The following is a 26,750-nucleotide window of genomic DNA, read 5'->3' as shown; positions in this document are numbered from 1 at the left end:
CTTCACTCCTACAGATCATAATTCATCTTCAGCTTAATTCTCCAGCAATCTGCAACTGAAAAAGTACCAAAAAGTAGGTACAAAAAGTCCCGTCATAATTATTCTGAGTATTTCCTTGCTTGCTGGGGCATTTTGCACGGTGCGGCTGGCAGCAAAGTTCAGCAGAGTAATCTTGTCTGGTTAGATTTTTTTTCCAAAACTGATCAAAGTGCAAAAGTCGCCTCCCTAGTCTGGAAAAACAAGCATTGCCGTCCTTTGCTGCTGCTTCTAGGAATAGGTCAGTGTTTCTGCTGCTTAGTGTAATGATTTGTCTTACAAGTCCACAGGAGCCCAGCTATAGAAAAACACACAGCAGTGCTAGGGATGGCATACCTCCCAACTTTCTGAGATGAGAAAAAGGGACCCTTAAGCCACGCCCCTGCCACACCCTGGCCACACCCTCACCACGCCTCTAGTCACGCATACCATAAAGATTTCATAAAAAACATATGTTGTTTTATAATTCAAACCACACTGGTCCTTTCTATCCTGATTCATTTTCCTTCATATTGACATTTTAAAATTAGTAACATATCAATGTAAAGGATGGGAATAAAGTTTAGAGTCAATCAAACACATTTTTGGTAGAGAAATACATATATTTACATAGAAAGAGGGGCAAAGTCCTGAAAGAGGGACAAATGAGGAGGAAAGAGGGACAGGGCTCCCCAAAAGGGACTGTCCCTCCGAAAAAGGGACAGTTGGGAGCTATGGTGATGGCTAGTGCAGCACTGCCCTGCCTGCCTCACAGGAGCCCAGCTATAGAAATACACAGAGCAGTGCTAGAGATGGCTGGTGCAGCAGTGCCCTGCCTGCCTGCCATGGGGTCGATACATTAAGCTGCTCTAGCAGTACGAGTTACATTCAGCAGCGTGGAAGAATCGGCATGTGCACGCTATGTGCGGTAGTGCTGCGTAGTGTTCGCTCCTATGTTATACGCGCTGCTTTCAGGTACCCGGCGCTGCTGTAATCTGCCGCGAGATGTGAAGGATCGCAACCGCAATACTTCACTAGTGTCACAATCCCTCATCTCACGGCGGATTAAAGGAGCAGCCAGTACCTGAAAGCAGCGCATGCAACGCAAGGCTGCTGCGCATGGCGTGTACATGCTGATTTTTTTATTTATTTTTTTTAACTCGCGCTGCTATAGCCTGCTAGGGGCGGTGTGGCCTGCTATCGTCGCCTCTCTCGCTTGTAGGGGGCGGGGTGTAGCTTGCTATTGTCTCCTCCCTCGCCTGTAGGGGGCGGTGTGTGGCTTGCTATCGTCGCCTCTCTCGCTTGTAGGGGGCGGTGTGTGGCTTGCTATTGTCTCCTCACTCACCTGTAGGGGGCGGTGTGGCCTGCTATCGTCACATCTCTCGCTTGTAGGGGGCGGGGTGTAGCTTGCTATTGTCTCCTCCCTCGCCTGTAGGGGGCGGTGTGTGGCTTGCTATTGTCTCCTCCCTCGCCTGTAGGGGGCGGTGTGTGGCTTGCTATTGTCTCCTCACTCACCTGTAGGGGGCGGTGTGTGGCCTGCTATCGTCACATCTCTCGCTTGTAGGGGGCGGGGTGTAGCTTGCTATTGTCTCCTCCCTCGCCTGTAGGGGGCGGTGTGTGGCTTGCTATTGTCTCCTCCCTCGCCTGTAGGGGGCGGTGTGTGGCTTGCTATTGTCTCCTCACTCACCTGTAGGGGGCGGTGTGGCCTGCTATCGTCACATCTCTCGCTTGTAGGGGGCGGGGTGTAGCTTGCTATTGTCTCCTCACTCACCTGTAGGGGGCGGTGTGGCCTGCTATCGTCACCTCTCTCGCTTGTAGGGGGCGGTGTGTGGCCTGCTATTGTCTCCTCACTCACCTGTAGGGGGCGGTGTGGCCTGCTATTGTCTCCTCCCTCGCCTGTAGGGGGCGGTGTGTGGCTTGCTATTGTCTCCTCCCTCGCCTGTAGGGGGCGGTGTGGCCTGCTATCGTCACCTCTCTCGCTTGTAGGGGGCGGTGTGTGGCTTGCTATTGTCTCCTCACTCGCCTGTAGGGGGCGGTGTGGCCTGCTATCATCACCTCTCTCGCCTGTAGGGGGCGGTGTGTGGCTTGCTATTGTCTCCTCCCTCGCCTGTAGGGGGCGGTGTGTGGCTTGCTATTGTCTCCTCCCTCGCCTGTAGGGGCGGTGTGTGGCTTGCTATTGTCTCCTCTCTCGCCTGTAGGGGGCGGTGTGTGGCTTGCTATTGTCTCCTCCCTCGCCTGTAGGGGGCGGTGTGTGGCTTGCTATTGTCTCCTCCCTCGCCTGTAGGGGGCGGTGTGTGGCTTGCTATTGTCTCCTCCCTCGCCTGTAGGGGGCGGTGTGTGGCTTGCTATTGTCTCCTCCCTCGCCTGTAGGGGTGGGGTGTGGCTTGCTATTGTCTCCTCACTCACCTGTAGGGGGCAGGGTGTGGCCTGCTATTGTCTCCTCCCTCGCCTGTAGGGGGCGGTGTGCGGCTTGCTATTGTCTCCTCCCTCGCCTGTAGGGGTGGTGTGTGGCTTGCTATTGTCTCCTCCCTCGCCTGTAGGGGGCGGTGTGTGGCTTGCTATCGTCACCTCTCTCGCCTGTAGGGGGCCGTGTATGGCTTACTATTGTCTCCTCCCTCGCCTGTAGGGGGCGGTGTGTGGCTTGCTATTGTCTCCTCGCTCGCCTGTAGGGGGCGGTGTGTGGCTTGCTATTGTCTCCTCTCTCGCCTGTAGGGGGCGGTGTGTGGCCTGCTATTGTCTCCTCCCTCACCTGTAGGGGGCGGTGTGTGGCTTGCTATTGTCTCCTCCCTCGCCTGTAGTGGGCGGTGTGTGGCTTGCTATTGTCTCCTCCCTCGCCTGTAGGGGCGGTGTGTGGCCTGCTATTGTCTCCTCCCTCGCCTGTAGGGGGCGGTATGGCCTGCTATCGTCACCTCTCTCGCTTGTAGGGGGCGGTGTGTGGCTTGCTATTGTCTCCTCTCTCGCCTGTAGGGGCGGTGTGTGGCCTGCTATTGTCTCCTCCCTCGCCTGTAGGGACGGTGTGTGGCTTGCTATTGTCTCCTCTCTCGCCTGTAGGGGGCGGTATGGCCTGCTATTGTCTCCTCACTCACCTGTAGGGGGCGGTATGGCCTGCTATCGTCACCTCTCTCGCTTGTAGGGGGCGGTGTGTGGCTTGCTATTGTCTCCTCCCTCGCCTGTAGGGGTGGTGTGTGGCTTGCTATTGTCTCCTCTCTCGCCTGTAGCGGGCGGTGTGGCTTGCTATTGTCTCCTCGCCTGTAGGGGGCGGGGTGTGGCCTGCTATTGTCTCCTCACTCGCCTGTAGGGGGCAGGGTGTGGCCTGCTATTGTCTCCTCCCTCGCCTGTAGGGGGCGGTGTGTGGCTTGCTATCGACACCTCTCTCGCCTGTAGGGGGCCGTGTATGGCTTGCTATTGTCTCCTCCCTCGCCTGTAGGGGGCGGTGTGTGGCCTGCTATTGTCTCCTCCCTCGCCTGTAGGGGGCGGTGTGTGGCTTGCTATTGTCTCCTCCCTCGCCTGTAGGGGGCGGTGTGTGGCTTGCTATTGTCTCCTCTCTCGCCTGTAGGGGGCGGTGTGTGGCCTGCTATTGTCTCCTCTCTCGCCTGTAGGGGGTGGTGTGTGGCCTGCTATTGTCTCCTCCCTCGCCTGTAGGGGGCGGTGTGCGGCTTGCTATTGTCTCCTCCCTCGCCTGTAGGGGGCGGTGTGTGGCCTGCTATTGTCTCCTCCCTCGCCTGTAGGGGGCGGTGTGTGGCCTGCTATTGTCTCCTCACTCGCCTGTAGGGGGCGGTGTGTGGCCTGCTATTGTCTCCTCCCTCGCCTGTAGGGGTGGTGTGTAGCTTGCTATTGTCTCCTCCCTCGCCTGTAGGGGGCGGTGTGTGGCTTGCTATTGTCTCCTCCCTCGCCTGTAGGGGGCGGTGTGTGGCTTGCTATTGTCTCCTCTCTCGCCTGTAGGGGGGCGGTGTGTGGCTTGCTATTGTCTCCTCCCTCGCCTGTAGGGGGCGGTGTGTGGCCTGCTATTGTCTCCTCACTCGCCTGTAGGGGGCGGTGTGTGGCCTGCTATTGTCTTCTCTCTCGCCTGTAGGGGGCGGTGTGTGGCTTGCTATTGTCTCCTCCCTCGCCTGTAGGGGGCGGTGTGTGGCCTGCTATTGTCTCCTCACTCGCCTGTAGGGGGCGGTGTGTGGCCTGCTATTGTCTCCTCTCTCGCTTGTAGGGGGCGGTGTGTGGCTTGCTATTGTCTCCTCCCTCGCCTGTAGGGGGTGGTGTGTGGCTTGCTATTGTCTGCTCCCTCGCCTGTAGGGACGGTGTGTGGCTTGCTATTGTCTCCTCCCTCGCCTGTAGGGGGCGGTGTGGCCTGCTATCGTCACCTCTCTCGCTTGTAGGGGGCGGTGTGTGGCTTGCTATTGTCTCCTCCCTCGCCTGTAGGGGTGGTGTGTGGCTTGCTATTGTCTCCTCCCTCGCCTGTAGGGGGCGGTGTGTGGCTTGCTATTGTCTCCTCTCTCGCCTGTAGGGGGGCGGTGTGTGGCTTGCTATTGTCTCCTCCCTCGCCTGTAGGGGCGGTGTGTGGCCTGCTATTGTCTCCTCTCTCGCTTGTAGGGGGCGGTGTGTGGCTTGCTATTGTTTCCTCCCTCGCCTGTAGGGGTGGTGTGTGGCTTGCTATTGTCTCCTCTCTCGCCTGTAGGGGGTGGTGTGTGGCTTGCTATTGTCTCCTCTCTCGCCTGTAGGGGTGGTGTGTGGCTTGCTATTGTCTCCTTTCTCGCCTGTAGGGGTGGTGTGTGGCTTGCTATTGTCTCCTCCCTCGCCTGTAGGGGGCGGTGTGTGGCTTGCTATTGTCTCCTCCCTCGCCTGTAGGGGGCGGTATGGCCTGCTATTGTCTCCTCTCTCGCCTGTAGGGGGCGGTGTGTGGCTTGCTATTGTCTCCTCCCTCGCCTGTAGGGGGCGGTGTGTGGCTTGCTATTGTCTCCTCCCTCGCCTGTAGGGGGCGGTGTGTGGCTTGCTATTGTCTCCTCCCTCGCCTGTAGGGGGCGGTGTGTGGCTTGCTATTGTCTCCTCCCTCGCCTGTAGGGGGCGGTGTGTGGCTTGCTATTGTCTCCTCCCTCGCCTGTAGGGGGCGGTGTGTGGCTTGCTATTGTCTCCTCGCCTGTAGGGGGCGGTGTGTGGCTTGCTATTGTCTCCTCCCTCGCCTGTAGGGGGCCGTGTATGGCTTGCTATTGTCTCCTCCCTCGCCTGTAGGGGGCGGTGTGTGGCTTGCTATTGTCTCCTCCCTCGCCTGTAGGGGGCGGTGTGTGGCTTGCTATTGTCTCCTCTCTCGCCTGTAGGGGGCGGTGTGTGGCTTGCTATTGTCTCCTCCCTCGCCTGTAGGGGGCGGTGTGTGGCTTGCTATTGTCTCCTCCCTCGCCTGTAGGGGGCGGTGTGTGGCTTGCTATTGTCTCCTCCCTCGCCTGTAGGGGGCGGTGTGTGGCTTGCTATTGTCTCCTCACTCGCCTGTAGGGGGCGGTGTGTGGCCTGCTATTGTCTCCTCCCTCGCCTGTAGGGGGCGGTGTGTGGCTTGCTATTGTCTCCTCCCTCGCCTGTAGGGGGTGGTGTGTGGCCTGCTATTGTCACCTCTCTTGCCTGTAGGGGGCGGTGTGTGGCCTGCTATTGTCTCCTCTCTCGCTTGTAGGGGGCGGTGTGTGGCTTGCTATTGTCTCCTCCCTCGCCTGTAGGGGGCCGTGTATGGCTTGCTATTGTCTCCTCCCTCGCCTGTAGGGGGCGGTGTGTGGCCTGCTATTGTCTCCTCACTCGCCTGTAGGGGGCGGTGTGTGGCCTGCTATTGTCTCCTCTCTCGCTTGTAGGGGGCGGTGTGTGGCTTGCTATTGTCTCCTCCCTCGCCTGTAGGGGGTGGTGTGTGGCTTGCTATTGTCTCCTCCCTCGCCTGTAGGGACGGTGTGTGGCTTGCTATTGTCTCCTCCCTCGCCTGTAGGGGGCGGTGTGGCCTGCTATCGTCACCTCTCTCGCTTGTAGGGGGCGGTGTGTGGCTTGCTATTGTCACCTCTCTCGCCTGTAGGGGGCGGTGTGGCCTGCTATTGTCTCCTCACTCGATTGTAGGGGGCGGTGTGTGGCTTGCTATTGTCTCCTCCCTCGCCTGTAGGGGGCGGTGTGTGGCTTGCTATTGTCTCCTCCCTCGCCTGTAGGGGGTGGTGTGTGGCCTGCTATTGTCACCTCTCTTGCCTGTAGGGGGCGGTGTGTGGCCTGCTATTGTCTCCTCTCTCGCTTGTAGGGGGCGGTGTGTGGCTTGCTATTGTCTCCTCCCTCGCCTGTAGGGGGCCGTGTATGGCTTGCTATTGTCTCCTCCCTCGCCTGTAGGGGGCGGTGTGTGGCCTGCTATTGTCTCCTCACTCGCCTGTAGGGGGCGGTGTGTGGCCTGCTATTGTCTCCTCTCTCGCTTGTAGGGGGCGGTGTGTGGCTTGCTATTGTCTCCTCCCTCGCCTGTAGGGGGTGGTGTGTGGCTTGCTATTGTCTCCTCCCTCGCCTGTAGGGACGGTGTGTGGCTTGCTATTGTCTCCTCCCTCGCCTGTAGGGGGCGGTGTGGCCTGCTATCGTCACCTCTCTCGCTTGTAGGGGGCGGTGTGTGGCTTGCTATTGTCACCTCTCTCGCCTGTAGGGGGCGGTGTGGCCTGCTATTGTCTCCTCACTCGATTGTAGGGGGCGGTGTGTGGCTTGCTATTGTCTCCTCCCTCGCCTGTAGGGGTGGTGTGTGGCTTGCTATTGTCTCCTCCCTCGCCTGTAGGGGGCGGTGTGTGGCTTGCTATTGTCTCCTCTCTCGCCTGTAGGGGGGCGGTGTGTGGCTTGCTATTGTCTCCTCCCTCGCCTGTAGGGGCGGTGTGTGGCCTGCTATTGTCTCCTCTCTCGCTTGTAGGGGGCGGTGTGTGGCTTGCTATTGTTTCCTCCCTCGCCTGTAGGGGTGGTGTGTGGCTTGCTATTGTCTCCTCTCTCGCCTGTAGGGGGTGGTGTGTGGCTTGCTATTGTCTCCTGTCTCGCCTGTAGGGGTGGTGTGTGGCTTGCTATTGTCTCCTTTCTCGCCTGTAGGGGTGGTGTGTGGCTTGCTATTGTCTCCTCCCTCGCCTGTAGGGGGCGGTGTGTGGCTTGCTATTGTCTCCTCCCTCGCCTGTAGGGGGCGGTATGGCCTGCTATTGTCTCCTCTCTCGCCTGTAGGGGGCGGTGTGTGGCTTGCTATTGTCTCCTCCCTCGCCTGTAGGGGGCGGTGTGTGGCTTGCTATTGTCTCCTCCCTCGCCTGTAGGGGGCGGTGTGTGGCTTGCTATTGTCTCCTCCCTCGCCTGTAGGGGGCGGTGTGTGGCTTGCTATTGTCTCCTCCCTCGCCTGTAGGGGGCGGTGTGTGGCTTGCTATTGTCTCCTCCCTCGCCTGTAGGGGGCGGTGTGTGGCTTGCTATTGTCTCCTCGCCTGTAGGGGGCGGTGTGTGGCTTGCTATTGTCTCCTCCCTCGCCTGTAGGGGGCCGTGTATGGCTTGCTATTGTCTCCTCCCTCGCCTGTAGGGGGCGGTGTGTGGCTTGCTATTGTCTCCTCCCTCGCCTGTAGGGGGCGGTGTGTGGCTTGCTATTGTCTCCTCTCTCGCCTGTAGGGGGCGGTGTGTGGCTTGCTATTGTCTCCTCCCTCGCCTGTAGGGGGCGGTGTGTGGCTTGCTATTGTCTCCTCCCTCGCCTGTAGGGGGCGGTGTGTGGCTTGCTATTGTCTCCTCCCTCGCCTGTAGGGGGCGGTGTGTGGCTTGCTATTGTCTCCTCCCTCGCCTGTAGGGGTGGTGTGTGGCTTGCTATTGTCTCCTCACTCGCCTGTAGGGGGCGGTGTGTGGCCTGCTATTGTCTCCTCCCTCGCCTGTAGGGGGCGGTGTGTGGCTTGCTATTGTCTCCTCCCTCGCCTGTAGGGGGTGGTGTGTGGCCTGCTATTGTCACCTCTCTTGCCTGTAGGGGGCGGTGTGTGGCCTGCTATTGTCTCCTCTCTCGCTTGTAGGGGGCGGTGTGTGGCTTGCTATTGTCTCCTCCCTCGCCTGTAGGGGGCGGTGTGTGGCTTGCTATTGTCTCCTCCCTCGCCTGTAGGGGTGGTGTGTGGCTTGCTATTGTCTCCTCCCTCGCCTGTAGGGGTGGTGTGTGGCCTGCTATTGTCACCTCTCTTGCCTGTAGGGGGCGGTGTGTGGCCTGCTATTGTCTCCTCACTCGCCTGTAGGGGGCGGTGTGTGGCCTGCTATTGTCTCCTCCCTCGCCTGTAGGGGGCGGTGTGTGGCTTGCTATTGTCTCCTCCCTCGCCTGTAGGGGGCGGTGTGTGGCTTGCTATTGTCTCCTCCCTCGCCTGTAGGGGTGGTGTGTGGCTTGCTATTGTCTCCTCACTCGCCTGTAGGGGGCGGTGTGTGGCTTGCTATTGTCTCCTCCCTCGCCTGTAGGGGGTGGTGTGTGGCCTGCTATTGTCTCCTCCCTCGCCTGTAGGGGGTGGTGTGTGGCCTGCTATTGTCACCTCTCTTGCCTGTAGGGGGCGGTGTGTGGCCTGCTATTGTCTCCTCCCTCACCTTTAGGCGGTGGTGCTTGGCCTGCTATTGTCTCTGCATGTAGGGGGCGGTGTGTGGCCTGCTATTGTCACCTCTCTTGCCTGTAGGGGGCGGTGCTTGGCCTGCTATTGTCTCCTCCCTCACCTTTAGGCGGTGGTGCTTGGCCTGCTATTGTCTCTGCATGTAGGGGGCGGTGTGTGGCCTGCTATTGTCACCTCTCTGGCCTGTAGGGGGCGGTGCTTGGCCTGCTATTGTCTCCTCCCTCACCTTTAGGCGGTGGTGCTTGGCCTGCTATTGTCTCTGCATGTAGGGGGCGGTGTGTGGCCTGCTATTGTCACCTCTCTTGCCTGTAGGGGGCGGTGCTTGGCCTGCTATTGTCTCCTCCCTCACCTTTAGGCGGTGGTGCTTGGCCTGCTATTGTCTCTGCATGTAGGGGGCGGTGTGTGGCCTGCTATTGTCACCTCTCTTGCCTGTAGGGGGCGGTGCTTGGCCTGCTATTGTCTCCTCCCTCACCTTTAGGCGGTGGTGCTTGGCCTGCTATTGTCTCTGCATGTAGGGGGCGGTGTGTGGCCTGCTATTGTCACCTCTCTGGCCTGTAGGGGGCGGTGCTTGGCCTGCTATTGTCTCCTCCCTCACCTTTAGGCGGTGGTGCTTGGCCTGCTATTGTCTCTGCATGTAGGGGGCGGTGTGTGGCCTGCTATTGTCACCTCTCTTGCCTGTAGGGGGCGGTGCTTGGCCTGCTATTGTCTCCTCCCTCACCTTTAGGCGGTGGTGCTTGGCCTGCTATTTTCTCTGCATGTAGGGGGCGGTGTGTGGCCTGCTATTGTCACCTCTCTTGCCTGTAGGGGGCGGTGCTTGGCCTGCTATTGTCTCCTCCCTCACCTTTAGGCGGTGGTGCTTGGCCTGCTATTGTCTCTGCATGTAGGGGGCGGTGTGTGGCCTGCTATTGTCACCTCTCTTGCCTGTAGGGGGCGGTGGTTGGCCTGCTATTGTCTCCTCCCTCACCTTTAGGCGGTGGTGCTTGGCCTGCTATTGTCTCTGCATGTAGGGGGCGGTGTGTGGCCTGCTATTGTCACCTCTCTTGCCTGTAGGGGGCGGTGCTTGGCCTGCTATTGTCTCCTCCCTCACCTTTAGGCGGTGGTGCTTGGCCTGCTATTGTCATCATGTAGGGGGCGGTGTGTGGCCTGCTATTGTCACCTCTCTCGCCTGTAGGGGGCGGTGCTTGGCCTGCTATTGTCTCCTCCCTCACCTTTAGGCGGTGGTGCTTGGCCTGCTATTGTCATCATGTAGGGGGCGGTGTGTGGCCTGCTATTGTCACCTCTCTCGCCTGTAGGGGGCGGTGCTTGGCCTGCTATTGTCTCTGCATGTAGGTGGTGGTGTGCGGCGCCTGTCCCGGTTCCTGTATTCTTCAGCTGAGTTGGAGAGGGGATGGCCCGTATTGCATTCATATCTCCTAGGTGATGTTTCCACACCTCATCAATAAACTGCCTTTTCAGCTGCCAGCTAGCAGGAAAACACCTGAAATTATTTTGACAGGACTTCACCTTCTTCACCTATTTTTTTGGTACTTTTTGGATTGCAGAATGCTGAAAAGTCATTTTAAACAGGAGATGAAAAATGATCTCAGAGGAGAAAACGAAGGCAATAAAGTGGCTGGAATGAGGGCCCATATCTGTATCTGATGCGTTCTTTGTCAGTGCAGTACAAGATCAGCTCATGCAGAAGGAATGAGTGCTAGCCTTGCTGCCAAGTTACTTCAGCCAGTTGGCACATATGATACCAGCGGGCTGACAGTGATCTTGTAGGTGATAGTTTCCGCTGGACGGTGTTCAGTGTTGCTGTGGTGAGTCCTTCCTGTTGTCAGCGGAGGAATGTTTTGGCCGAGACGTTACACACATGACAGCCGTTTATCCAGTCCTGACTTCTGAATGGTTTTACTCATACAGTACATCACAAATCATTTTTCAGGAATATTCTGTCACGTATTTATCATTTTCCTGCTTTTTTCTTCATTTCAGCTCTTCTGTTCGATGGCGGCACCAACCCAGCCCACCCCAAACACATCGGGAGCATCGACCCCAACTGCGACGTGGTGGAAGTGGTGCATGGTGGGTGGAGAGTTACATTCTTGGCTCTATTGCAGGCTGCATGCAATTTTCATGCAAGGCAGAATTCTCAGCCTCTCGTGGCCCCTGGCCAGTTATAAGTCGGGTGTTGAGAGCGGAGGCAATCGTTTTACATTAATATTCTGGGAGGAAACAAATTCTCTGTTTGTGTGGAAAAGCTTCTGTCTATGCCGGTTGGTGAATGATATTGAATCCTGACGGTTGTATGCCAGTTGCAGGATGATATTGAATCCTGACGGTTGTATGCCGGTTGCAGGATGATATTGAATCCTTATGGTTGTATGCCAGTTGCAGGATGATATTGACGACGGTTGCAGGATGATATTGAATCCTGGCAGTTTTATGCTGGTGGCAGGATGATGTTGAATCCAGATGGTTGTATGCCAGTTGCAGGATGATGTTGAATCCTGATGGTTGTATGCCAGTTGCAGGATGATGTTGAATCCTGACGGTTGTATGCCGGTTGCAGGATGATATTGAATCCTTATGGTTGTATGGCAGTCGCAGGGTGATATTGAATCCTTATGGTTGTATGGCAGTTGCAGGATGATATTGAATCCTTATGGTTGAATGGCAGTTGCAGGATGATATTGAATCCTTATGGTTGTATGGCAGTTGCAGGATGATATTGAATCCTTATGGTTGTATGGCAGTTGCAGGATGATATTGAATCCTTATGGTTGTATGGCAGTTGCAGGATGATATTGAATCTTTATGGTTGTATGGCAGTTGCAGGATGATATTGAATCCTGCCGGTTGCAGGATGATATTGATGCCGGTTGGTGAATGATATTGAATCTTTATGGTTGTATGGCAGTTGCAGGATGATATTGAATCCTGGCGGTTTTGCACTGGTTGCAGGATGATATTGAATCCTGACGGTTGTATGCCAGTTGCAGGATGATATTGAATCCTGGCGGTTTTGCACTGGTTGCAGGATGATATTGAATCCTGACAGTTGTATGCCAGTTGCAGGATGATATTGAATCCTGGCGGTTTTGCACTGGTTGCAGGATGATGTTGAACCCTGATGGTTGTATGCCAGTTGCAGGATGATGTTGAATCCTGCCGCTTTCTTTAGTAGATTCAGGCTACAGCAGCTCTCCAGTAACTGACCTGTTTATATTTTTTAGATGCTTTCGAAAGCGCTAAGATGCTGTGTGACCAGTATTACCTCTCCTCTCCAGAGATGCAGATCAAACAGTCAAATGGTGAGTGAGACGCTCTTCATGTCCGCATGTTGCTGTAATACTGGTCTTTATGTAGTGCTGACGTATATAGCGCTGGCTTTTCATATATATATTACTGGCCTTTATATAATGCTGGCATTTCTTCATCACTTCATATTGAGATGTTGAAGTGACCCTGAAATGAGAATTAAACACCTGGCTTTGGATCCCATAGAGGCTTGCTGGTCCTGTCTCTGTCCTCGTTCTGCTGTCCCACCCAGTGATATACTTTTTCTCCTGGGTGATATTTCACATCTTATCACTATAATGACTTTTTAAAGTGAGTGTCCAAGCTTTAAAAAAAAAAAAATCCACTTACCTGGGGCTTCCTCCAGCCCCTGGCAGCCGTCCTGTGTCCTCGCCGCAGCTCCGGAGGTTCCCGGTCTCCTCCGTTGCAGAACCCAACCTCGCCAGGTCGGATTCCGGGTCGGCGTCTTCGGCGTTCCATGGCGTGGGTCACGTGATGTCGCCCACGTCATCAGGACTGTACTGCGCAGTAGTTCTCCACCTGAGCAGTACAGTCCTGATGACGTCGGCCGGACCACGTGACCCGCGCCGTGGAACGCAGAAGACGCTGACCAGGAACCCGACCTGGCGAGGATGGGTTCTGCAACGGAGGAGACCGGGAGCTGCGGCGAGGACACAGGACGGCTGCCACGGGCTGGAGGAAGCCCCAGGTAAGTGGATTTTTTTTTCTTTTCTTCATCTTGGATGTTTCCTTTAAGCCACCAGCAAGCAAGGAAATCCTCAGAATAAGTTTGACAAATTTCTCCTTTTCTCTCCACAGCCAAAGCCCCGGGACAAGGGATAAACATCGTGTACGTTCCCTCCCATCTCTACCACATGCTGTTCGAGCTCTTCAAGGTATGCATAGAATGATGGGACATTTAGCTCTATGTATTTATACTGAACCAGCATAGCGCAGCAGCTGTCAACCCGCTGATGGCTCTGCCTGCCGTCAGCACAACAGAAACTGAGCTGAGTCCTGTATTGTACCCGCCCCTTACTGCCAAGCTGAACCCCTCCCACCAGTCAGCTGTCATCAACTCCAGTCATGTGATATTGGTGGCAGGATAAGCCTGGTCTAGTAGCTAATGGGAGCAACTTACTGAGAAAGAAAGGGCAGGCTCTTTTCAGGCCGGAGTAAGGAGTCCTTGGGACAGCCTCCCCAACACTACAGTGTGGCCTCTTGAGCGCCCCTAGTGGCTGCAGCTCTCAAGCACTTTGAGTCTGAAAGGAGAAAAGCGCTATACAAATGTTGGAATTATTATTTCATTGGGTGGAGTTTGCAGAGAAAGGATTTTTTTTTTTTTTTTATAAATGTCCATTTTGCAGGAAGTGGTTAATGTAGAACAATGGTTCTGGAGGCTTCATTGATCCTGCGACAGACTGCTGTTCCCATAATGCAGAAGGTCACCTGGGACACTGTGTTCTGTTTCGTGCATGTCCGATTGTCTCTCCGCAGGCTGTCGTGTACAGTGTGTGATTGGCGCGGGCACTGACCCTGCGGGGGGCGTGTACAGTGTGTGATTGGCGTGGGCACTGACCCTGCGGGGGGCGTGTACAGTGTGTGATTGGCGTGGGCACTGACCCAGCAGGGGGTGTGTACAGTGTGTGATTGGCGTGGGCGCTGACCCAGCAGGGGGCGTGTACAGTGTGTGATTGGCGCGGACCCTGCGGGGGGCACTGTGTTCTGTTTCGTGCATGTCCGATTGTCTCTCCGCAGGCTGTCGTGTACAGTGTGTGATTGGCGCGGGCACTGACCCTGCGGGGGGCGTGTACAGTGTGTGATTGGCGTGGGCACTGACCCAGCAGGGGGTGTGTACAGTGTGTGATTGGCGTGGGCGCTGACCCAGCAGGGGGCGTGTACAGTGTGTGATTGGCGCGGACCCTGCGGGGGGCACTGTGTTCTGTTTCGTGCATGTCCGATTGTCTCTCCGCAGGCTGTCGTGTGCAGTGTGTGATTGGCGCGGGCACTGACCCTGCGGGGGGGCGTGTACAGTGTGATTGGCGCGGGCACTTACCCAGCAGGAGGCGTGTACAGTGTGATTGGCGCGGGCGCTTACCCAGCAGGAGGCGTGTACAGTGTGTGATGGGCGCTGACCCAGCAGGGGGCGTGTACAGTGTGTGATAGGCGCTGACCCAGCAGGGGGTGTGTACAATGTGTGATTGGCGTGGGCGCTGACCCAGCAGGGGGCGTGTACAGTGTGTGATTGGCGCAGACCCTGCGGGGGGCACTGTGCATGTCCGCTTGTCTCTCCGCAGGCTGTCGTGTACAGTGTTTGAGTGGCGCGGGCACTGACCCTGCGGAGGGCGTGTACAGTGTGTGATTGGCGTGGGCACTGACCCAGCATGAGGTGTGTACAGTGTGTGATTGGCGTGGGCGCTGACCCTGCGGGGGGGCGTGTACAGTGTGTGATTGGCGCGGGCCCTGACCCTGCGGGGGGGGGGCGTGTACAGTGTGTGATTGGCGCGGACCCTGCGGGGGGCACTGTGTTCTCTTCCGTGCATGTCCGCTTGTCTCTCAGCAGGCTGTCGTGTACAGTGTGTGATTGGCGTGGGCGCTGACCCTGCGGGGGGGGGCGTGTACAGTGTGTGATTAGCGCGGACCCTGCAGGGGGCGTGTACACACCTGGCAAACGCGTTATCTATACTTGTTTAGTTACTGCACATCTTATTCAGCCATAGAGCCCCCCGCAGGTGGTCAGACCTTTAAGCGGAAATGTGTCATGTCCCAGCAAAGTCACGGGAAAACATTGCAAAAGACTGAGAAGGAAAAAGTGTCAATAGAAAAGAGACGTCAGTGCGACTTTTATTGCTCACACATCATGGATAACGCCCATTAGGGTGGAGTCAAATTTTGAAAATATGTTTTGAGTCACAGTAATATTTACATTAGTCTCATATATAAACCCTCCGAAATATATAGCATGTATAAAGTATTAAACAGCATCATTTAGATATAACCTCTGAGAGTGGAGCTGTTCGTAATAAGACTCAATTTATAATGGCAACTGCTATTCACCGTGAGATGGTAAAATGTCTCTACAAGAGGTGTTTATAGGTGCTGCCCTTTTCCCTCTGTCAGGTTTTTTTTTATTTTTTTTACTCCTTTAATTACAAAACTAAATGGCATGAATATTGCTAGTTTTCATTCAAATGAATTCCAATTGTATGTTGGGAAAAACAGGATCCATTTAATCTCTATTGTTTATGAGAACTAATGGCAAATATATTGCATCACGCCTATTTTTCATTTGCCTATAAAACGCAGCCATTCCATAGTGTTTCCAGCAAAGGCTCTTGCTCCAGACACTTTATCACTCCCAGCAAGGTGGGAGCTTATGGAAATCTGTGTTCCACAATTTGAACCTGAAGCGAGAGGGATATGGAAGCTGCCATATTTATTTCCTGTTAATACCAGTTGCCTGGCAGCCCCTGCTGATCTATTTGGCTGCTGTAGTGTCTGAATCACACCTGAAACAAGCATGCAGCTAATCCAGTCACACTGCAGTCACCTGATCTGCTGCATGCTTGTTCAGGGGCTGTGGCTAAATGTATTGGAGGCAGGGGATCAGCAGGACAGCCAGGCAATCTGCATTGTTTAATGGGAAATAAATATGGCAGCCTCCATATCTCTCCCCTTTAGGTGTGCTTTAGTGTTTATTTTGGAAAGCAAAAAGCAATCGCTCACTGAAAGATTAGATGACGAGAGACCTCTGCAGCGCTGCTCTTTGTGTGTGTGTGTACAGTGTGTGATTGGCGCGGGCGCTGACCCTGCGGGTGGCGTCTACAGTGTGTGATTGGCGCGGGCGCTGACCTTGTGGTGGCGTGTACAGTGTGTGATTGGCGCGGGCGCTGACCCTGCGGGTGGCGTCTACAGTGTGTGATTGGCGCGGGCGCTGACCCTGCGGGTGGCGTCTACAGTGTGATTGGCGCGGGCGCTGACCCTGCGGGTGGCGTCTACAGTGTGATGGGCGCTGACCCTGCGGGTGGCGTCTACAGTGTGATTGGCGCGGGCGCTGACCCTGCGGGTGGCGTCTACAGTGTGATTGGCGCGGGCGCTGACCCTGCGGGTGGCGTCTACAGTGTGATTGGCGCGGGCGCTGACCTTGCGGGGGTGTGTACAGTGTGTGATTGGCGCTGACCCTGCGGGGGGCGTGTACAGTGTGTGATTGGCGCTGACCCTGCGGGGTGCGCGTACAGTGTGTGATTGGCGCTGACCCTGCAGGGGGCGTGTACAGTGTGTGATTGGCACGGGCGCTGACCCTGCAGGGGGCGTGTACAGTGTGTGATTGACGCTGACCCTGCAGGGGGCGTGTACAGTGTGTGATTGGCGCTGACCCTGCGGGGGGCGTGTACAGTGTGTGATTGGCGCTGACCCTGCGGGGGGCGCGTACAGTGTGTGATGACGAGAGACCTGTGCAGCGCTGGCCTTTGTGTGTGTGTGTGTATACAGTGTGTGGTTGGCGCTGACCCTGTTGGGGGTGTCTACAGTGTGTGATGGGCGCTGACCCTGCAGGGGGCGTGTACAGTGTGTGGTTGACGTGGGCGCTGACCCTGCAGGGGGCGTGTAGTGTGTGATTGGTGCAAGCGCTGACCCTGCAGGGGGCGTGTACAGTGTGTGATGACGAGAGACCTGTGCAGCGCTGGCCTTTGTGTGTTTAGGCAAAGCAGATTGTGGCTCCCTGCCTGTATGTGAGGTGATGCCTGTCTAAAGATTTGAGGTGATGCTGCAGCCGTTGTAGTAGGTTGCGGATTCCCCTCTGTGAGTCTTTAGCAGCACAGCTCTGCTCCCACCTGGGCATTCAGGAGCCGGCTGCTGCTGGGGGGATGGGAGGCCGGGCACAGCAGCTAGTAATGGGGGATCTCTGGGCTGTGGCTGGCACTCTCCCGCTGGCTGTCCTCTGTCTGGCCTCTGTCTGGCATGTTCGCAGTGATCACCCCATATCACATGTCGCTCGTAACGCCACCACAATGCCCACGTCCCGGCTTCTGATTGGCCGACACCAGCTAAATATAGCGCCTTGCCTTTCTGACTGGTGAGGTGTTTATAGGGACACCTTCTCATTTAGCCAAGGCAAAACTCATGGTGCACTACATAGCTCAGCAGTAACGTGTGAATATTACTGTATCTGTCTTTTGCATTTCAAGTGAATAGAATCTGCATTATTATTATTTACAGTAGTCTCAATGACCTGAGGACTCTGTGTGACCCAAATAATCCGAGCCCCTTCCTTGCTGAGATCTGCCTGTCCTTGTACAGGAAGTGAGAACTGCTGCGTGTATCAAGATAAATAAAGTGTATTTTATAGCTCTTCTGTCTATCAAATCTCATCCCAGCCTCCCTATTAAACTGTTAACGTTCATTGATGCTAAACGCTAATGCTACGTGCAGAAAGGCGTTCAGCATCGGTTACTGGCGTTTTTGTCAGCGCGTCTTGTTTTGAACCCCTAGGGGGACACGTAAAGCGTGGAACGCAGCCAGCGGCGATGCTATATGTAGCCTCAAACTACTGCTACATTTTGCGAAAGACTCGAAAAGCCAAAACCATTGTTTAAAAAAGTCTCCATTCATTTGAATGGAACAGCAGCTGATTCCTTACAAACGGCTCTTTTGTGGCCCGTCAAACGCTGCGATTACTGCCCATCTGAACCAGCCCGTAACTTTACCTCTGTGTGAAGATGTTTACATATCACCTTCAAAATATGTATGCTATGCGTAAATGAGGTACTGTAAACCTACATGAAAAAGTAATGTGAGTAAAGTGCAAACTACTTTTAAGTTGCGTTTATCAGAGTGCTGATTTACAGTACTTAGAATTAGCTGTGCCTTCTTTTTTTAATGTACGGGATGTTTCCTCTTCCTGCAGAATGCTATGCGAGCCACGGTAGAGAACCACGAAGACAGCCCGACTCTTCCACCTGTGAAAGTCAATGTCGTGCTGGGGAAGGAGGATCTGACCATTCAGGTGAGCGGCTGGAGGAAGGGGAATCCGGGAGACAAACAGACTAGAGGTCACAAGACGTGAACCTAAACCCAAAACTGATTTTTGGAGAGATCCTTAATTTTTATCTTATTTTTATTCGCCCTTTTTATGGTGATTCAAACTAAAAAAGATCCAAGCATGCATTTGATCATGTGAATATGCCGACACTGCCAACTGTGATACATGGTGGTAAAGTCATATGATTGGAGGTTTCAGGCCCTGCCCAGTCTCTGCCCCTTTTAGATCTGCCAGGAAAGGAGAGTAGCTACATTGAACAGGTGGATATTACTTAGGTAGGAGGCTGAATATACTTTGAATAATGTTATCAGAATAAGGCCTTAGATAAAAGCAAAGCATAATGTTAAGGTGCCCATACATTACTCAATTTTCAGCATCGATATCTGGCAGATTTCATCATAATGATCAGATCTTGCAGAGATCGAGGCTGCCTGATCATAATTGTAATCGTTCTCCATCCAAAATTGATCAAAACTATTGATCTTGCATGCTGGAGAGCTCTCGCTCGGAGGGGCTCATTCGCATGTGAGATGATAGCTGCGTTCAATTTCCAAATGACCAGAAGTCCCCTGACCGTCCCCCCCCCCCCCCCCCCCATGTAGAATGTGTGTTTCCCGGGCAAGCTCACCTGACCATAGTTATACCTCCTCCTGAGGCTATTGCCACTAGGGGGACCTGGGGGGCAGCGGTTCCACAGATTGCCAATAGATTTTGTGCTTAAACATTTATACGCGGTCATTGCCATCTAACGGTATTTTTTTATATTTTATTCCTGGTACACACCATGCAATTTCCGTCGACCAGACAGATCGGACCTGTTGGAAATAATCCTTTCGACCTGTCTATCTGACGGGAAATTGCATGGTGTGTAGCAGGCATTTGTTGTGCAGTTCAGAGTTGTCGGCTTTGTTAGTGGTGGAAGCTCGCGTGACGTCTGCTGACATCTCACTTCTCTTCCAGATATCTGACAACGGGGGAGGCGTCCCACTAAGGAAGATCGAGCGGCTGTTCAGCTATATGTATTCCACAGCCCCTCGGCCCTCGGAGAATTCCCGCAATGCCCCGCTGGTGAGTCCCAGAGGATTGGCCGCCTCCTGCGGATGACGTGTTTGTGTTGGGGGATAGATGAGGCTGAGAGATGGATGAATGTCTCGTGTCTGGATTGGGTGATAGACGAGTCTGTGACGGTGTGTAGCTGACCACGGACGCTTCCTCGCAGTCCAGCTCCTGCCCACAGACCCGGAAACTCTTCCAGCACTAATGAATCGTCCCTTGTATGCCGGGAATATTTAAGAAACATGAGCTGTTTGGTTGGCATGGTGGCCGGAGATGACGGTGAGGACACCATGCCAGAGGAGACATGAATTCTCTCTTCTGTCAGGAATGGCTCTTGTCTGGCTGTAATCACTCATATAACTCCAGCATAGTAATAGAATGACTCCAGTGGAAATTATACTTGCTTTACCCGCAGAATTTGGATATGTTATAATCATGTGAAATGGAGTCTAACCCCACCCAGACCAGAGATCAGAATAGGAAGGAGGAGTGGCAGCTCGGCCACACCCCTCCCAGAATGCAGTGCTGTGATGCCATAGTATGTCAGGAGGGCGGAGCACCTGATCCTGTACCGTGGGTCATGTGAGCATGCAGGAGTGTCAGCTTGTCCACACCCCTCCCAGAATGCCATGCTTTGATGCCATAGTATGTTAGGAGGTCGGAGCACCTGGGGCTGTAAAGTGGGTCATGTGACGATGCTGGAGTGGCAGCTTGGCCACACCCCTCCCTCCCTGCTGTGTTGCCATAGTGTCAGGAAATGTGAGGGAAGCATAGAACATTCCTCCCTTTATGTAGAGAATATCCACCCCTCTCTGTGTGTGTGACAAAAGCTGATGGTGAACTATCAATTATGGATAGAATCCAAACTTTAACCCTTCTTAGTATTTTCTGCTGTCTTTGTCCCCATTGAAGTTATCACCACCGTGTCGTGCCTCCGTGATGTGTCTCTGCGCATACCTCTGTGCCTCCGTGTTGTGTCTCCGTGATGTGCCGTGTCTCTGCGCATACCTCTGTGCCTCCGTGTCGTGTCTCCGTGATGTGCCGTGTCTCTGCGCATACCTCTGTGCCTCCGTGTCGTGTCTCCGTGATGTGCCGTGTCTCTGCGCATACCTCTGTGCCTCCGTGTCGTGTCTCCGTAATGTGCCGTATCTCTGCGCATACCTCTGTGCCTCCGTGTCGTGTCGCCGTGATGTGCCGTGTCTCTGCGCATACCTCTGTGCCTCCGTGATGTGCCTTCATGTCTCTGCGCATACCTCTGTGCCTCCGTGTCGTGTCTCCGTGATGTGCCTCTGTGCCGTGTCTCTGCGCATACCTCTGTGCCTCTGTGTCATGTCTCTATGTTGTGTCTTTGCACATGCCTCTGTGTCATGTTTCTGTGGCATGCCTCTGTGTGTCTATGCGCATACCTCTGTGATGTGTATCCGTGCCATGCCTCTGTTTCTGCGCACGCCTCTGTGCCATGCCTCCATGGCATGCCGCTGTGGTGTGCCTCTGTGATGTATCTCTGTGGTGTGTCTCTGTGCATACCTCTGTGGTGTGCCTCTGTGTCTCTGTGCATATCTCTGTGGTGTGCCTCTGTGGCGTTCCTGTGTCTCTACGCATACCTCTGTGCCATGCCTCTGTGGTGTGTCTGCGCATACCTCTGTGGCGTGCTGCTGTGCTGTGTCTCCGTGGGGTGCCTCTGTGTCTCTGCGCATGCCTCTGTGATGTGTCTCTGCGCATGCCTCTGTGGCGTGCGGCTGTGCCGTGTCTCCGTGGGGTGCCTCTGTGTCTCTGTGCATACCTCTGTGGTGTGCCTCTGTGGCGTTCCTGTGTCTCTACGCATACCTCTGTGCCATGCCTCTGTGGTGTGTCTGCGCATACCTCTGTGGCGTGCTGCTGTGCCGTGCCTCTGTGTCTCTGCGCATGCCTCTGTGGCGTGCGGCTGTGCCGTGTCTCTGTGGCGTGCCTCTGTGTCTCTGCGCATGCCTCTGTGATGTGTCTCTGCGCATTCCTCTGTGGCGTGCTGCTGTGCCGTGCCTCTGTGTCTCTGCGCATGCCTCTGTGGCGTGCTGCTGTGCTGTGTCTCCGTGGGGTGCCTCTGTGTCTCTGCGCATGCCTCTGTGATGTGTCTGTGCATACCTCTGTGGCGTGCTGCTGTGCTGTGTCTCCGTGGGGTGCCTCTGTGTCTCTGCGCATGCCTCTGTGATGTGTCTCTGTGCATACCTCTGTGGCGTGCTGCTGTGCCGTGTCTCTGCGCATGCCTCTGTGTCTCTGCGCATGCCTCTGTGGTGTGTCTCTGCGCATACCTCTGTGGCGTGCGGCTGTGCTGTGTCTCCGTGGGGTGCCTCTGTGTCTCTGCGCATGCCTCTGTGATGTGTCTGGCACTCACCATTGTGACACAAGGAAAATGCTGTATTGTGTTGCGGATATTTCTGAGGGTTTTTTTGCTGTAGGATGTGGGCGGCTGTTATAACGCATCCCTTCCTTTCTCGATCTTCCAGGCCGGGTTCGGATACGGTTTGCCCATCTCTCGACTTTATGCCAAATATTTCCAGGGAGATCTCATGCTGTATTCCATGGAAGGCTACGGAACCGATGCCGTAATTTACTTAAAGGTAATCCGCTTCAATGGTCATTACTGCGTTCCTCCACCTCGCAAATCATCCCCTTCAAGTGATTGGCATTTTTTATATATTTATTGATTATGTTTAATACTAAAAGTGGAAAAAAATGATTTATTTTCATATACTTCCACCGGCTGGTTTGACTGTCCAGTAGGGAAGCTCACACCTTTCTTGCTTTACTCAAAGTATTGACATCTGAAGTGAGGGACATGGAGGCTGCCATATTTATTTCCTGTTAAACAATACCAGTTGCCTGGCTTTCCTGCTGATCTCTCTGGCTGCAGTAGTGTCTGAATCACACACCTGAAACAAGCATGCAGCTAATCCAGTCACATTTCAGTCACCTGATCTGCATGCTTGTTCAGGGGCTATAGCTAAAAAAGGCAGAGGATCAGCAGGACAGCCAGGCAACTGGTATTATTTAAAACGAAATAAATATGGCAGCCTCCATATACCTCTCGCTTCAGGTTCCCTTTAAAGGACAGCTGAAGTGAGAGGAATATGGAGGCTGTCATAATTATTTAAAGAGACCCAGAGATGAGTAAATGGTCCGTTTATTTTACTCACCCGGGGCTTCCTCCAACCTATAATTACGGATGCGTCCCTCGCTGTCCCGCGCACCTCCGTTAAGCAGCAATCTTCTCCGGTATTCGGCTCTGAGACGTCAGCACAAACGCAGAAGACCCCGGCTGACGTCACTCAGTCAGACTGAGCCGCGTACCGGTTGATTGCGGCTGAACGGAGGACCGTGTGAGGCCGGCGAGGGACGCAGCCATGCTTATGGGGCTGGAGGAAACCCCGGCTAAGTGTAAAAAAAAAACCCTTTACTCATCTCTGAGTCTCTTTAAGTCACCTGATCTGCTGCATGCTTGTTCAGGGGCCCTGGCTAAAAGTATTAGAGGCAGAGGACTAGCAGGGCTGCCAGGCAATGTGCATTTTTTAAAAGAAAAATATGGCAGCCTCCATATATGTAAGCTGGGTAACTGTGTCCTGCACATGTGCAGTAGCAATTTTACTCACTCAGCAAGCGCAGGGGAAGAATCCTCAGGTAAGAAACTAGCCACTAAAGTTTTCATTTCAAATTTCCTTTAAAGGACAGCTGTAGGGAGAGGGATATGGAGGCTGCCATATTTCTTTCCTTTTAACCTCCCTGCCGTTATAAAAAATTGCTGCGCACGGCAGGGAGGGTGTTTTTTGGCATTTTTTTTTTTTTTTAGCATGTAGCTAGCCTAGCGCTAGCTACATGCTTCCCCCCTCCCTGCGGCGTCCCCCCGAATGCGGCGATCGCCGCCGGCGCATTTACCCATCCGGAAATCCCGTTCTGAATGGGATTTCCAGGAGGGCTTCCCCCGTCGCCATGGCGACGGGCGCGATGACGTCACCGACGCCGTGACGTCAGAGGGAGTCCCGAACCACCCCTCGACGCTGCCTGGCACTGATTGGCCAGGCAGCGCACGGGGGGGGGGACCCTCTGAAGCGGTGGGTTGCGGCGAATCAGCGCGGAGCGGTGGTGATCGTAAGTTACACGCAGCTAGCAAAGTGCTAGCTGCGTGTAACAAAAAAAAAATTATGCAAATCGGCCCAGCAGGGCCTGAGGAATCCTCCGCGGCAGGTTACCCCGAGCTGAGCTCGGGATAACCGGCAGGGAGGTTAAGCAATACCAGTTGCCTGGCTGTCCTGCTGATCCTCTGCCTCTCATACTATTAGCCATAGCCCCTGAACAAGCATGCAGCAGATCAGGTGTTTCTGATATTATTGTCAGATCTTACAAGACTAGCTGCATGCTTGTTTCTGGTGTGATTCAGACACTACTGCAGCCAAATAGATCAGCAGGGCTGCCAGGCAAATGGTATTATTTAACAGGAAATAAATACGGCAGCCTCAACATATCTCTTGCTATAGTTGCCCTTTAAGTCTCTGCATCCCCTGCGCACGTATGTGAATTCCAGTTGCATCTCTTGCTTAAAAACTTCCCAGTCAAACCAGCAGGGGGCGTGAGAAGAAGGATCTGCATGCCAAAATTACCCATCTAACAAGTTTACATGGGAAAGGGGAAGTTGTGATGCGATTGGCGGCCCCTGGCACCCTCCCATGGAGATAGCGGGCATATCGCTGCTTCCTGTCCCCGCTGTGCGCCCCCTGGCACTCTCCCATGGAGATAGCGGGCATATCGCTGCTTCCTGTCCCCGCTGTGCGCCCCCTGGCACCCTCCCATGGAGATAGCGGGCGTATCGCTGCTTCCTGTCCCCGCTGTGCGCCCCCTGGCACTCTCCCATGGAGATAGCGGGCGTATCGCTGCTTCCTGTCCCCGCTGTGCGCCCCCTGGCACTCTCCCATGGAGATAGCGGGCATATCGCTGCTTCCTGTCCCCGCTGTGCGCCCCCTGGCACTCTCCCATGGAGATAGCGGACATATCGCTGATTCCTCTCCCCGCTGTGCGCCCCCTGGCACTCTCCCATGGAGATGGCGGGCGTAACACTGCTTCCTGTCCCCGCTGTGCGCCCCCTGGCACTCTCCCATGGAGATAGCGGGTGTATCGCTGCTTCCTGTCCCCGCTGTGCGCCCCCTGGCACTCTCCCATGGAGATAGCGGGCGTATCGCTGCTTCCTGTCCCCGCTGTCATTTCTGATAAAGCAAAACAAACTGATTTACAGTCAGTCTATTTCAGGACTGTTATCTAGTCTATATTTCTTCCCAGGAATTGCAGTAAAAGGAAGTAATTCTAAAAAAGCAATTCCTGTACAGAGTGTCCTGAAAGAGAAAAAGGATCACTCTTCATTTTTGTTAAATCAAATACTTTGTTTATATTTAAAGTAAACCAGAGCGGAGTAAAGTGCAAGAATCCCCCACCCACTGCTTCCTCCAGCCCCATAAGCTTGTCTGAGTCCCTAGCCATCGTCCTGCGGTCTGCCGATCAGCTGAAATCAGCCCCGGTAACAGCTCAGTCGCGATCTTCTGCGCATGTACAGTAAGTCCACACATGCGCAGTATTACCGGGGCTGATTGCGGCTGATCGGCAGACAGCAGGAGGACGGTGAGGGACTCGGACAAGCTTATGCGGCTGGAGGAAGCTGCGGGTAAGTATGGATTCTTGCACTTTACTCCACTCTGGTTTACTTTGAAGGCGACCTGCAGTGAAAATAACATAATGAATACAATTGCTGATTATTTTTTTTTTAAATATTCCTGTATAAATGATTTAGTCAATGTTTGCCAATTGTAAAATCTTTCCTCTCCCTGATTTACATTCTGACACTTATAGTGGTGCAGCTCTGCAGGAATAATTGTTGATAAGCATTCCAAAGCCTGTACAAAATATACCTGGTCTCTCAGAATGTTCTGTGAGGAGACTTCTGCATAGCTAAACAGCCTAGGCTAAGAATCACTGGGATTGCGGTGCTACATACCTATATACAGCTATAAGAGGTGTTTTATGATGCTGAAACCATGAAAATTACTGTAAAATTGGATATGCTGAAAAATGTACTGCATTCTACAATATGTCGCTACAGGGCCTCTTTACTGCATTCTCTTTACTGCATTCTAGTATATGTCACTGCAGGGCCTCTTTACTGCTTTCTGCTATATGTCACTACAGGGCCTCTTTACTGCTTTTTGCTATATGTCACTACAGGGCCTCTTTACTGCATTCTCCTATATGTCACTACAGGGCCTCTTTACTGCATTCTGCTATATGTCACTACAGGGCCTCTTTACTGCATTCTGCTATATGTCACTACAGGGCCTCTTTACTGCATTCTGCTATATGTCACTACAGGGCCTCTTTACTGCTTTCTGCTATATGTCACTACAGGGCCTCTTTACTGCATTCTCCTATATGTCACTACAGGGCCTCTTTACTGCATTCTGCTATATGTCACTACAGGGCCTCTTTACTGCTTTCTGCTATATGTCACTACAGGGCCTCTTTACTGCATTCTCCTATATGTCACTACAGGGCCTCTTTACTGCATTCTGCTATATGTCACTACAGGGCCTCTTTACTGCATTCTGCTATATGTCACTACAGGGCCTCTTTACTGCATTCTGCTATATGTCACTACAGGGCCTCTTTACTGCATTCCGCTATATGTCACTACAGGGCCTCTTTATCTTCTCTGCTTTCTCTTGTCGCAGGCGCTGTCCTCTGAGTCGATTGAGCGGTTGCCGGTCTTTAACAAGTCCGCCTGGAAGCACTACAAGTTCTCCATGGAGGCCGACGATTGGTGCATCCCGAGCAGCGAGCCCAAGAACCTGGCGAGGTAGGAGGAGGGCGGAGCTTCCACAGAGCGGGAACAAGCACTGATGTGAGCAGAGGACCACTTCCTGGGCGTGTCGCTGGAGGCAGGGCGACCTGTACTGTACTGTGCTGGGGCTGGCCGGGATGCAATACGAGAGTCGCAGAGACACAAACTCTTAATCTAGTAGTTGTATATAAAGTTATTCCAATCTTCAATGAGATCCATCACTGGTGCGTCATCGTCCGTAAACACGATGTGCTGGTTCCCCGAGGAGGAAAACGTGAGAACATTGAGGGATCGACGCCCGCCAGTGTACCGCATGTACTGCGATATCGGCGGGATCCGCGTTCTGCACACGCTGATTAGGATGGAAGAAGATGCCCACCCTGTAGGACTCCTGTTCGTTCCCCCTTCCAGATCGTATCTGTTCAGATACCGTTAATTGTATACGTAGCTCTCCCAAACATTGGGAATGTAGTTGTCGATTGCTGAATTGACCGTATGTAACTTGGGAAGCCATGTTGTGAAGGTCTTCTGGTTCGGATAACTCTATAATGGTCTATAGAATGTAAGAAGTGTTTCAGAGGCGGAGTCCTATGTCCTGTCACAGCTGAGGCAATAATACACAAATTTATAACAATCCAATCCTTGCAATAAAAAGGCAGATATATAGATACATGTACTGTATATCCTCTCAGTGGCATTGCTGCTAACGATGGCCTGATAGCGGGTGAAGAGCCGTGTGTGTGTGTGGTCAGCCAACCCAGACTGCCTTTATTAGAAAGTCCCTCATTGGGTAGGACCTGGGTCATATCGGGTCATAGTCAGAATTGCTGAAAGGGGAATGAAAGAGCTTGTATTTATTATAAAAACGTTGCACTATTGGTGCATTCATAAAGCCGTCACTTATTCTGACAACTTCCTACCAATTATTGCTAAGATCTGC

At 53.8% G+C, this 26,750-nt stretch overlaps 1 protein-coding gene across 1 annotated transcript in view; it reads left to right on the top strand.

Annotated features, from left to right (window-relative positions):
• Positions 1-26,478, top strand: part of PDK4 (pyruvate dehydrogenase kinase 4) — a 57,018-nt gene extending 30,540 nt beyond the window's left edge. Inside the window, exons 6-12 of the mRNA XM_068235050.1 lie at positions 10,557-10,646; positions 11,798-11,875; positions 12,681-12,757; positions 17,767-17,865; positions 18,862-18,969; positions 21,441-21,554; positions 25,701-26,478. Of these exons, the coding sequence (XP_068091151.1) occupies positions 10,557-10,646; positions 11,798-11,875; positions 12,681-12,757; positions 17,767-17,865; positions 18,862-18,969; positions 21,441-21,554; positions 25,701-25,829 (695 nt within the window). The 3' untranslated portion in view covers positions 25,830-26,478. The remainder of the gene's footprint in view (positions 1-10,556; positions 10,647-11,797; positions 11,876-12,680; positions 12,758-17,766; positions 17,866-18,861; positions 18,970-21,440; positions 21,555-25,700) is intronic.
• The last annotated feature ends 272 nt before the right edge of the window (positions 26,479-26,750 follow it).

The sequence above is a fragment of the Hyperolius riggenbachi genome, chromosome 5, assembly GCF_040937935.1.
Source record: "Hyperolius riggenbachi isolate aHypRig1 chromosome 5, aHypRig1.pri, whole genome shotgun sequence".
NCBI lineage: Eukaryota > Metazoa > Chordata > Amphibia > Anura > Hyperoliidae > Hyperolius > Hyperolius riggenbachi.
The sequence above is the reverse complement of the archived record's forward strand: the minus strand, read 5'-3'. Positions and strand labels throughout refer to the sequence as shown.